At 41.3% G+C, this 12,425-nt stretch overlaps 1 protein-coding gene across 1 annotated transcript; it reads left to right on the top strand.

Moving 5' to 3' along the window:
* The first annotated feature begins 3,327 nt into the window (after positions 1-3,327).
* LOC309440938 (stromelysin-1-like) lies at positions 3,328-9,966 on the top strand. The gene is made up of 10 exons (XM_082055230.1): positions 3,328-3,470; positions 3,620-3,864; positions 4,331-4,479; positions 4,579-4,710; positions 5,564-5,725; positions 6,302-6,521; positions 7,690-7,823; positions 8,359-8,518; positions 9,332-9,435; positions 9,633-9,966. Exons 1-10 carry the CDS (start codon positions 3,366-3,368, stop codon positions 9,731-9,733), a joined length of 1,512 nt encoding a protein of 503 aa, XP_081911356.1. The 5' UTR covers positions 3,328-3,365; the 3' UTR covers positions 9,734-9,966.
* Positions 9,967-12,425: the final 2,459 nt, after the last annotated feature.

Consider the following 12,425-nt stretch of genomic DNA (forward strand, 5'->3'; position numbering starts at 1 on the left):
CAGAGGGAGAGTTTAGAAACAGTATGAGTGAAGATGAGGTAGGAAAGAAGACATCTACAGATCTTTCTGTGAATTTAGGAGGTGAAATCATGGCATGTATATTTTTAGTTAGTTAAAGCTTCCTTTGACCTAAATTGCGGTTGTTTATAGAGTTAATGACAATTGTTTATATTACTATGTTGACTATCCTTCCACTTCTTCTTCCATAAGTCAAAACTGCTAAACAGATCTAGCATGACATTTCTGAATGGAATTTCAACCATATAAAAAAAAAGAAATGGTAAAATTCCTAGCTAGAATTTTGACCAATGTGTTAAAAAGCCTGGCACTTGGGTTAGACCCCACGTGATAATATGAATTATGCTGTCAGAGGACAAACAGTTCTGCGATGGAGCAGTATTAGCCTGGATGTTGGCAGGCTTTCAGTGAAATACTCAGTTCTACTGCAAGGGTCTTCCTGGGAAAGCACCCACTCTTGTCCCTGAGTGCAGTGATTAAGGCACTTGCCGGCGATATGGGACGTCTGAGTCGGAGTGCTGATGAGCTGGGGGAAGAAATGAGCAGTGTTCCTGAATCCGTCCTGGCTGTTTTGCTGCTGTAGAAGCTGGCAAGAGTCACCGCTGTGGTCTGTACAGTCTCCAATCCAGCTGGAGAGGAACAGCGACTTTGGGACACAGAGAGGAGCAGCCTCCCAGGACATAGGGGAAGATCAGCATCTTGTTGTGGTTACCTATGGGGCCAAGGCGTGAAACAGGCACCCAACCTGCTCAGTCTTTCAAGAATAAAGTGCTTCTGAGACCCCTTAAGCAAAACTCAAGAACCGGTAGACCTATAAGTGAGGCAAAAGTGGTATGTGAGGTCATTTCCTCATTTCAGCTCACCCCATTTAAATCAGAGCTGTGTCTTTGCTGACAAAGCTCCACCACGTCCAGTGACAACACAATTTTCAAGCACTTTAAACCTCTGATTAAATCTACAAGACAGTTCTTGTTTGCATCCTGTAATATGTAAAACCAGAACTGAGTACCCATATTAGTTGGAACCCTAAAAGCTGACAATATCTTTTGGGCCAGCACAGAAGGCAAGTCCTCTCTTGGATCCATGCTCACACATCTCAGAGCTGTGCAGACTGCCTCAGCTGTTAATTTTCCCCACTTGTGCTGCCAAATGCATTCACAAGACCCAGCTCTCCTGCCCAGCACTCACCAGTTGCTCCATAAATGTTAACTCAGGCACGCAGGCAACAGACTCTGGAAGGGGAAGCCAACAGCTATGAAGAAGCTGTAACATGCCTATGGGCAGCCATGCAAAAGTCAGTGAGAAATAATAGCTTCCTAAACATTAAGAAGGGCTTGCTAAAATGTTTGCCAATTAGTTATTGCTGCCTCTCACTGCTCTACTTCATCCCAGATCCCCTGGACACAGTGAGCAGGGTGTTTACAAGCCATTTAGCTGAAAGCAAGGAGGATAAGTGCTGTATTCTAACTGCTGCTACTGAGTGCAGAGATACAAATGCAGTATTTTAAATAGCTCTGCTTTGTACCTGAGTTTCTTTGAGGAAATGCAGTCTCCGTACTCTATGAATGCACTTTGGGGTTGCTGTCCCGTGACCAGCTGAGACAATCTTTTACCTTGCTGCTGCCAAAAGGAGAGTCCCCAGTGTCCCAGCCTCACTCCTGGTTGAATCCCTGCACCCCTGTTCCTATCTGCTCTGTCCCACCCCTCCTTCATGCTGACTTGGGTCTCCTCGCTCTCAGGGAGCCAGTGTAGTTGCTAACCCAAGCAGAAAACCATTGTTGGTGGGGTTAGGGGCCATTCTTCAGGGCTGCCTTCCCTTAGCTGTAGCCCTCTGAAGCAGTTGACTGAAGGCATTCTTGGCATCAGAAAGGCACAGGGAAGCAGCAGGAGTTCTGGCCAGGATGGGAGGAGCAGGAGCATCCCGGTACAGCAGCCGTGAGCTACTGGCAAAGCCACCCTCACCCCACTGCAGCCTTAGACACAAACATCTGTGCCTCATCTCAGCGGTTCAGGGACCTGGGTCATGCATGCAGTGTGACCAAACTCCAGTCGGGCATCTCAAGTCCCGTTTCCTTTGGAAGGTGGCCATGCCTGTTCCCCAGGCCACCTTGCAGACTGCAGAGCTCAGCTGCTGCGGTGCTAGGGTTGTTTTTTTGAAGTTTCCAATATGTTTATTTGCACTGGAAAGGTGGTTTCTTTTCCTTCTTTTTCTCATGTTCAAAAAGAAGTAGGTTATTTTTAGCTCATATTTCTCCTTTTGAACTTGCAACTGGGCACTAAGTCAACACAAGAGAATTCTGCTTCAAAAGATGGGTGTCTCAGAAATGACAGGCAAGAAAGAGGGAACTGAGTGACAGTGGTTCTGCAACCTCTGCATAAAGTGCAATGAACCAGGTTCAGAAAAGGGCATCGGAACCAAAAGTAGGACCTCTGGCAAAATGGGGAACTTGGAAACCACAGCTCAAATCCTCATCATCTTCCACCTGACTTTGGAGACCTATTAAAAAGTTCCTCTGAAAACCACCGCATCCCCAAGGTGCCTGCAGTTCTTTAGGGCAATTTATGCCATTTCTTTGTTAGTTGTGAAAATGCCATTGGCTGATAGGTGATGCAGACCAAGGCCAATGAAGTGGGATGTTCTACTGAGACCTTTACGTTGTGGTGTGGGGATTGCCTGGGGCTAAATGGGAGAACAAGAGAATGCAGCCACAAATCTGTGATTACACAGGCCAGGTAGCAGAACAGGTGATGGTCCTGTAACCAGGCTGGGATATCAGGTTCAAGAGAAGAGATGAGTAATTTGCATAACCAGCTATGTCAATAAAATAATCAGGGACAAGATGGGCTAAAGGAAGAGAATCATCCCTGACACGCTGAGGTCCTGCATGGGTGCCACACTGAGAAAACTCAGGGGCAGTTTCTGGAGGTCTCTTACCACTTGCTACAAGGAATTACAGATTGTTGTCCCTCACAAAGAGCCAGATCCCTTTAGCATCTCTGAAAAAGGAGGTGATTTTTATCCAGTGACTGATTATAGATTAAGTTAATTGTAAGTTTATATTACTCGTCCAGTTTAGGAATGAAGAAAAAAAAGTGCTGTCCAATATTATGATTGCGAAATCAGGGGGTTTTGAGCAAGGTAAACTGTCATGTGTTAGCTTGCTTCTAAAACCAAATTTGTTTTCTGTGTTTCTGTGGGAAATCAGAGGATGTTTTAAACTGAGTCATGCAGTTACTGACTTTAGCAAGCACAAAACTGATATAAATAGAGAAACACTGGTGAGCCTTGGACAGAAGAAGAGATTGAGAAGTTTTCTAGCAAGGGCTGATAGGACAGCAGGGTAAAGATGAAGACAAAGATCCTTCCTTTCCTTGGGTTACTATATGTGGCATGTTCTTGTGCTTTCCCTGTGGCTCCAGAAAAGGGAAAAGAAGATATGCAATTTGCTAAGGTAAGGACTACAGACAAGAACTTAAGAAAGAATTTATTGAGAAAATGAATGTAGTGATGTATTAGTGATGTACAGTATTTTATTAACAGCTCTCTCCATTTGAAAAGAAATGTTTGTGTTCTAAGCTGTTGCTTTTTCTTCCCCATCAGAAATATTTGGAAAATTTTTATGATTTTAAAGAAGAGAAAGATTCTCTCTTTAAATCAAGGAACCTCAATCACATGGCTGACAAAATCCGAGAAATGCAGTCATTCTTTGGGCTAGAGGTGACTGGCGAGTTGAATCATAAAACACTGGACATGATGAAGCAGCCTAGGTGTGGAATACCAGATGTCCGTTCATACAGCACCTTTCCACACAGCCCTAAGTGGACGAAAGAAGATGTGACATACAGGTAACACATGTTAAAACATGTTTCTCTATACAGCACTGAGAAATCCTAGTGAAAGTTAGGCAGATGTAATACCAACAGGTTCTTTGCTATTTCTTCCTTTATTTATCCATATAAAAGACCCATTCGGTATGAAAAGGCCATGAATGTGAGGAGTATTCATAGCCTTTGCTTTAGGCTTCCAAACAGTGCTTAAAAAAAAAAAAATAGGAGTTTACATTAGTTAGTTAACAACCTACTGGATAATATACTCAGTGAAGGGATACAACTGAGAGTATAAATGTCAGGATTTCTGAAAAATGTGAAAGAAAACTGTGAAAACTTCCTCCATTATATAAGCAAATAACTTGAAAATACACAACTTGAGGCACACAAATAATAAGCAACGATTAAAATATTTGACCTTGATACTATGTGCCCCAGCCACATGTGATCTGATTGCTTTTAATTCCTTTCTCCTATTTCCCAGGATTTTGAACTACACTCCAGACATGCTACAAGCTGATGTAGACGAAGCAATTGCAAGAGCCTTCCAGCTCTGGAGCAGTGTCACCCCTTTGAGATTCACCAGGCTCTACAGTGGTCAAGCAGATATTATGATCTCCTTTGCAGCCAGATGTAAGGGGACTCCCTTGCCTGAGAATGATAGATATTTGTCACTTTTTCTTACACAGATGATGAAAAGCATCACTTTTTTCCCTTTTTGTTTTTTTTTAGTTCACGGTGACTTCTATTCCTTTGATGGTCCAGGAGGAACTCTGGCTCATGCTTACCCCCCCGGCAATGGGATAGGGGGAGATGCCCACTTTGATGAAGATGAAAACTGGACCAAATTTACTACCTATAATGGTAGGTAACATTAAGCATTGCATTGCCTTTTTTTTATTAGACATCTTTGTCTTGAAGACGCTGTAAAGTCACAGATCCCATGGCTGTAATTCTGGTATTTACTGAGATGTAAAATGTCAGTGTAATTTAGTAAAAAGATTCTGCGTATTTTGACCTGGGTTGTAGTAATGACAGTTCACTGAAGATAATGCTAATTTCACCTCCAGTGAAGGAAATGAGGTTAGCATGAAACAGCAATACTGGTTAATCATGACATTGCAAGCTGGGGGATTTTTCACCCTCAGGTAATGTAGTATCGAGTTGCAATATCAAGCCCTCATCCTTTTTATTTTTCCCTCATTTAAAATGATACAAATCTTTAACTTCTGTGAATAATAATAAAAAATATATATTGAGTTTGTTGGTAAATATAATTAAACATAATAGTGTTCTCGTTTCCAGCAATGTCCAGAGATGATATTATATGTTACTGGTCTTTGTGAAGTAGTTACCAGGTGAATTCCATGACTCACAAAATCTGACCAGATGACTAGAATGTTCTCAACCAGTTTTCAGTCATTATTAACATTAAAGAATTTTCGGTTCTTTGTTGGCCGGAAAATTTCCACAACGTGAGCAAAAACTGCCCCCAGACTGGTTCCCCTGTGAGAAACAAATGTTTATAATTTGAAACTCATTTCCTCTCCCGGATGCCAGAGAACCCCTTATTTGCGATTTAGTTACATTTTGCTGTTTTATTAAGACCATGAAAAAGAGGTAAATCATACATGAGAAGATGCCACCTTTATCCCACTGTCATGCAAAAAAAAAAATTATTTAGTGTTTGTTCTTTAAACTGGATTTTCTTTTTTAGGATACAATTTATTTCTTGTTGCTGCTCATGAGCTGGGCCACTCACTAGGTCTTGGTCATTCCAATGTCTTCGGTGCTTTGATGTATCCTATATACATGCCCAAGGATACAAGGGACTACAGGCTTCCTCAGGATGATATCGATGGCATTCAGGCCCTCTATGGTAAGAAGCATCATTTTTTGGTGGATGATGGAGAACTACTTGTATTGAATTTTACCTGATAGCTAAAATGTTCTGAACTTTCTATGGCAAGAAGGATACTGAGGTTTAATTTCCTGATATAATTTTTCAGCAAATCTCTTGGTTACTTTGTGGCTAAAAGTTTACATCTGCAAAACGGAATCTGTGGGCTGTATCCATGCCAGTAAGTCAAAAGGTCCAAAAGCCTTTCTCCGATGATACCAGAGGAACAGTCCATGTCCGTGGTATAAGCTTTCTTATTTTCCACAAAAAGTGGTTACATGCACAACTGCCCTTGGGAAATGACGTTTGCTCTACATGAACTCCTGAGCAGATACGGTTAGAGAGACCAACAGCTTGACCAGGGAGAATAATACCAGAGACTATTTTAACCATCAGCAGCCAAATAAACAAGTTAAATTGCCCAGGAACTTTCCCTGGCATTAATTTAGTAGCCAAGTTTTAATCTTAAAATGTGCCGCATATGGTACATCCTGAAGCTCTGTAACATGAAACACTAATTCATCTTCCAATTCCACACTTATCCGTTTCCCAAAGGACCCCCCAGGCAATTTCCTGCACTTCCAACAAAAGCTCTTCCCCCACAAGAACCAACAGAAATGACATCTGCAGAAGCACCAACTGAAATGTCACCCAGGGAAGAACCAACAGAAACAACACCCTCCAAAACCCCCACCAGACCAGAGGACTGTGACCCACATTTGACTTTTGATGCTATCACCACTCTCCGTGGGGAAATACTGTTCTTCAAAGGCAGGTAAGTGTTTTCATTTCTAGCAACACCTTTTGTGAGGTTCAAAAGGCAAAGCATAAAGTTCAGTTCAAGGAATCCATCTTGCATTGGTTACAAAGGAAGATATTTCTTTCTGAAACTATTAAGGCAACTTTGCAAAATTTTACTAGCCCAGGAGGGCTGGGTGAGTAATGCAGTTTACTAACAGGTGAGTAAAATGTTTTAAGCCATCATTCACCGTCATCCATATCTGTCAAAATTTTACAAGGCTGAATAATCCCAGTACCACTTCTTAGCCCCCAGCTGCTTCACATGCAGCACCATCCTCACCACACCATCCCACGTGTGGGTCAGGGATCTGTGGAAAGTGTCACTGGTGACTTTTAATGGCACTTTGACCTAGAAGTCCACAATGGACCGGTGCCTGATACTGTTTGTAGGAAGCCCCTGCTGTTAGAGGTGTCCACTTTTGGGGCACGATCTGACACTAGGCACTCTAGAGGGTTGTCGGCTGGGCACATCCACCCCAGCAAAGGAGAAGAGCATGTCAAGGCCAGGGTGTCACCCACTTCTTGTGTTGGTAATTGCATTTTGATTGAACAAGCTTCCTTTGATGATGTGGGTCTGATTTTGCTTCTAGAAACAAGACAAAGGACTGTAACTGAAAAATTTAATAGCTTTTAGGAAAGGGGAGGAAGGAACAGTTCCTCATTAAACTGGGTTTTAACATGCTTCCCAAGAATGTTTAATCAGCACTTGTAAACAAATTAAAATTAAGAATGCAGCTGTGTCTACCTGCACAGGACATAGTGAAGACAAAGCTTCAACTGTCAGCATTACCACAGACACCATGTGTTGTGTTGGGCAAGCCAGCAGGGTGTCGGTGGAGAAGTCTACAGGGCCACCAGCTACATGTGCAGCTGCCTGAGTTGGGGAGCTGGACAAGATCCCTTCCAGAGGTCCCTTCCAACCCCAACTGCTCTGTGACATCAGAACAACCAGTAGTTAAGGGCAAATGTCTATGAGAGAGCAGGGCAAAGTGAAGCGCTGCGTCCCATAAGGGATGATATCTCTGCCTCATAGGAAGGACTGGCTCCAGCACCCAGACAGTAGGATTTAAAGTACATTTCTGGACTAGTGATCTCCTAGTGAAATACAGACAATGAAACACTGCTGTTTTTGTTTCTATCAGCTATGTCTGGCGCAAAAGTCCATATTTCTCAGGCATTGAGCACGACACCGTCTCCTCGTTCTGGCCGTCGCTGCCAGCTGGCTTTGATGCTGCTTATGAGGTTGACAAGAAGGATCGAGTGATATTTTTTAAAGGTATTTCTCTTACATTTCCATCAGTCCTTTTTATGAATAAATAAAGTTATAGTAATGAGGCTAAAGTTATGCAATAATAATGGAAGTAATATTATACTAATACTAATGTAGGATATTCTTAATATTTAAATCCATTTTCACTTTGAAAATTCTGTTACTGTCATTAACAAATGCTGCTTCACAACAGCCCAGTACAATATGATATTACTCTTCTTTTGTCAGTGGGAGACACCATAGCTGAGACAATATTGTTTGCCTACGTTGTTGTTTAAATATATTTTTAAATGTGCCAAACAGACATAGAGAACATCTTGAGTTTTGACTATTGAGTCTAATTACTCTAATTACTATAAAAAGTAGAAAACCCAACAGCTCTGAAATACTCAAACTTATGTGTGTCCTAAGAGGGTCATGTTCTCAGCTGGATATCTGTGCTGTTTGGTGGCATTTTCTACATAGAAAGCCCTGGGAGTCTGATGAAAAGGAGTTCAGCAGCCCCAGGAACCCCTACTAACTTTTTCTCATTTTCCTGCAGATGACAAGTACTGGGCTGTCACTGGTTACAGGATAGAGCCAGGCTTCCCCAAGCCTATTCAGACCCTGGGCTTCCCCACCACTGTCAGGAAAATTGATGCAGCTGTTCATGATCAAAATACCAAGAAAACCTATCTTTTTGTAGGCAACAAGTACTGGAGGTAAGGCTCATTCCTCTTCTGTACAGCAGATAATCAAAACAGCTTTTAAAATCTCAAGTTATATTAGTGTTTGTACAGTAAATTCATGGCCTCTTGTTATCAGCCTTCTCAGCCAGTAGAATGGTCATGTATTTTCATAGAACATAGTCTGTAACACCTGAGATAAAGACAACGTCCATTTACTTTTACCAGTCTGTGACTAATAGACAAATTAACTCTGTTAATATGTTGTGAAGCAGAATTACATGAACTTAGTTTAAAAAAATAATATCAGTAAGCTTTGTCATCATGTCATATATTCATTCTGTAGCTATTAAGGGGCAGAAGTGCTCTCTGACATTTATAAATGAAAATCTATCAAGAACATTATGGAAGGAGATAAAATATTCACTTTTCAGTTAAACAGTAATGCTAGCCATAACAATTAATCTGTAATATTATCTTGAAAGATTATTACACCAGAAGTTTACAAGCCACTCATGGGGTCACTTTATAGTTTGCATGCTGTAAAATTAAAATATTCAGCTTGAATAATTATTTAAGTTTATTCCTCGGTATAAGTCAAATCCAGCCTTACTATCAGTCTCACAATGGAAGTGAATTATTTAGTCTGATGTTCTGAAAACAGCCTTGCATAGGCCACAAAAGATGTAAATATTCACACAGTCAGGATTTATACAGTTCCATGAGATCACGGATGCTCACAGTTACTGGATTTTCAGCTAAGAGTAAACTTATTTATTAAAAATTCCCTTTTTTCAACATTAAACATCACATGCTTGTTTCTTATTTTCATGCAATTTCTTTATTTAGTTTCAATGAAAATACCCAGTCAATGGAAAGGGGATATCCAAGAAAAATAGCAACTGACTTCCAAGGAATTGGCCACACAGTTGATGCTGCCCTTCAGAAAAATGGTAAATACATTAAAATGTAATTTATACCAAAAAAGACCAGCAAGTAAAGACCAAAAACTATGTGTTTCAAATACATACACATGTGAAATGTTTGTTATGATTTTTTTGTAAATCACTTGAGAAAATAGCAAGTGTATAGCAATAGGTATGCAAAAAGGAAATATTAATTTGCCAATATTTTATTCTTCCAATTCTAGGACATTTCTACTTTTTCCATGGATCAAAACAGTATGAGGTTGACATGAAGAACAAGAAACTCATCCGTATAATGAAGAGCAACAGCTGGTTTAATTGCTAGAAATATTAATTTATGATGTAGGGCTGTCTTTGTACCAGAAATGTTTTATCATGTTTCTTGATTTTAAAGAGTATCATTCAGCTGTTACTGTGCATCGTAGTCTGAAATGATTTGAATTGATAATTCTAATTTAAAACTTTAGAAATGTAAAACTTAATGTACAGTTTTAATTTATTTCATTTTTCAAATATTTATTAATCAAGTGGTTTTTGAGTAATAAAATATTTTTCTCGAGTATAGTCACGTTCTTATGTTCTGGTTCAGTCCACTGGAGACAAGGCATCTGATACAACCACACACAAGCCTGAACCGCGTCAGGACCCCACCATCATTTTTAGCAGGACTCAGTGTCCCTAGGAGGGAAGTTAAAGAGAAGCAGAAGTAGGTGTGCGGTTTCGACAGGCAATAGGAAATGACCCGAGGGACAGAAAAGGGAAATAAAGACGTTCAGGAACAATGTGTGGGAAGGGGAAGAGGTAGGAGGACATCCTAGACTACCACGTGGGAAGGGCTATGGAGAAACAGATGGTGGTGGCCTCACCTGCCATGACCCCATGGCATGGGCCCAGAGGGGTCAGGGCAGGGATTGTGATGGTGCCTGCTGGAGACCATGGCAATGGGCTAAGAGAACTCGTGCTCCAGTGTAGCTGTGGGTGGTTTTCATGGGAAGAGTCTGGCAGATCAGGACATGAGTGACCAGAGAGAAGGGTGGGTATCTCATTTAAGGAGGGAGGCAGCATGTAAGCAGGATGGAAAGTGATGGAGATATGCTCATAGGGTCCCAGGAAGTCAGGGGATTACCCCTGCTGAGCTGTGACCATGTGCCATTAGAATGGAGTCAGAACTGATGGTCCAGCTCACAATACTGGACAAGAAACAACTGATGAGCCACATCTCAGAGAAAACAAGCCAAAGTGATAAGAAAAAAAACAAACAGGTTTTTCATGTAACTACCAGAGACAAATCCTCTGGAGGAAGAGTAGTGAGACATATAAAAGCACATGTGCTTTCTCTGTCCACCTTGTTTGAGTCCCCCTCACAAGGCTCAGTGACTGAAACACCCCTGGGGCTCTAAGAAAGCTTGGCTGAAGTCTGTCCTCTCCTTGAAGGGATTTGATCCCTTCTATCACAACACTGCTCTGATGATGTGATTTTGTACAAGGGAGTCAACTCCTCCTTGCTATTTGTCTTTCTCTAGTAGAATTGGCAAAGACAGCAAGAGGAAATGGGAATGGTTGATGAGGACAGTCTTCCAGTTACCACAGCTCAAACCTCATTAGACAGAAGTGAAATTCACTCCTGGTCTCCTGCACAGGGTAGATGCTTCAGACACCTGGTCGAAACATCTACTAACATCTGTCACAGCATCCGTCAGGGCCAGAGGAAGCCATGTGTCTCCCAGTGTACCCACAGACCCTCTGTCTCCCCATACTAGCAGACAAGACCAAGGACAGGTAGCCGAGATACTGCCATGCCTGATCTTGGAAAACCTCTTATCTGCCCTGTTCTGCTCCTCATGCATGCTTTCTGCCATGCTAGGTATGCAGTGAGCACTGACTGCTAAAGCAAGACCTAAAACCAACCCAGGCGAGAAATTAAGCCATGAATCTCAACAGGGCTTAAAGTCAAGTAGGACCTGAACAGATCAGCACTGCCGCAAAGGTGCTCTATGGACTGACAAGTACATGAGCTCACCTGGCCACATTCCAGGCAGGGCAGAGACACAGGAGCACTGATGTTGCCCAAACATCTCCAGGTATCTTTCTCAATAGCTTGTGCTGTGTACACAGTCACTTCAAAAGAAACTTCAGTCCAAGGACTTTAGATGCCTCTAGGGTTAGGCAGGGCACTTATGAGTACCGCTTGTATATAAATAATGGAGTTAATCCCTTTTGATTTTAATAAGTGCCTACACACTTTGATATCCTAACTACATACTTGCTTGTATGTGAAGGCTGCTTTCAGAAATCAGGCCTTTAGGCTCTGGCTGTTCACACTTGAAAGTGGTTAAGAAGGCACCAAAAGGAACATTTCAGCAATGGTGAAGGAAAACATTGACAAAGTTTATGATGACTCACTTTGGCCATTATATTGACTTATTTCTCTTACATGAAGCTGGTACTGTTTTATCATTATAACCTCTGGGAGACAGCTAAATTAAAATACTACCACCACCACCACATATTAATTAGCTTAAACTACTAGTATCTGAAAAATGAATTATATTTACTTTGCTGCGAAGGAGAATTTAGAAAGTGCCCTGTGTTTTGGTCTTACTTGGACCATAAATGGAAGACAACATGACATAGATTTCACCTGGAGAAGGGTACTGGTGAAATGTGTTAAGCAGGGATTTTCCATCTGTATTTCTGCTTTGTTAATGTCATAAACTTTATCAACAAAAGAACATTAATTTCGTTTCAGGAAAAGCAATGAAATTCCTGGCAAATGGTACAATAATGCGTAATTCATATGGGTTTGGAAACAGGAGTGCTGGAGCTGCCAGTCTACACTTAGTGGGCAACCATTATTTGGTTATAACTCATAAATAATTCCTGGAATTAAAGGTTTTTTTGGATAGCAGCAGGGGAAATTTGTCCATAAACTTAATTTCAAGTACTCATCCTCTATGAATATGAATTTTCCTTGGAGTCTGAGACCAGGCATGCAAAAAGAGACACACAAAAAGTAA

The sequence above is a fragment of the Streptopelia decaocto genome (genome assembly GCF_964273445.1).
Source record: "Streptopelia decaocto genome assembly, chromosome: 1".
Lineage (NCBI taxonomy): Eukaryota > Metazoa > Chordata > Aves > Columbiformes > Columbidae > Streptopelia > Streptopelia decaocto.

What these genes read in the sequence shown, in the direction of transcription:
- LOC309440938 (XM_082055230.1), top strand. Translation starts at nt 3,366, where the DNA reads ATGAAGACAAAGATCCTTCCTTTCCTTGGGTTACTATATGTGGCATGT. An exon ending in AAAGAAGATGTGACATACAG is followed by an intron (nt 3,865 to 4,330) that starts GTAACACATGTT and finishes CCTATTTCCCAG; the next exon opens with GATTTTGAACTACACTCCAG. An exon ending in GTAGGCAACAAGTACTGGAG is followed by an intron (nt 8,519 to 9,331) that starts GTAAGGCTCATT and finishes TTCTTTATTTAG; the next exon opens with TTTCAATGAAAATACCCAGT.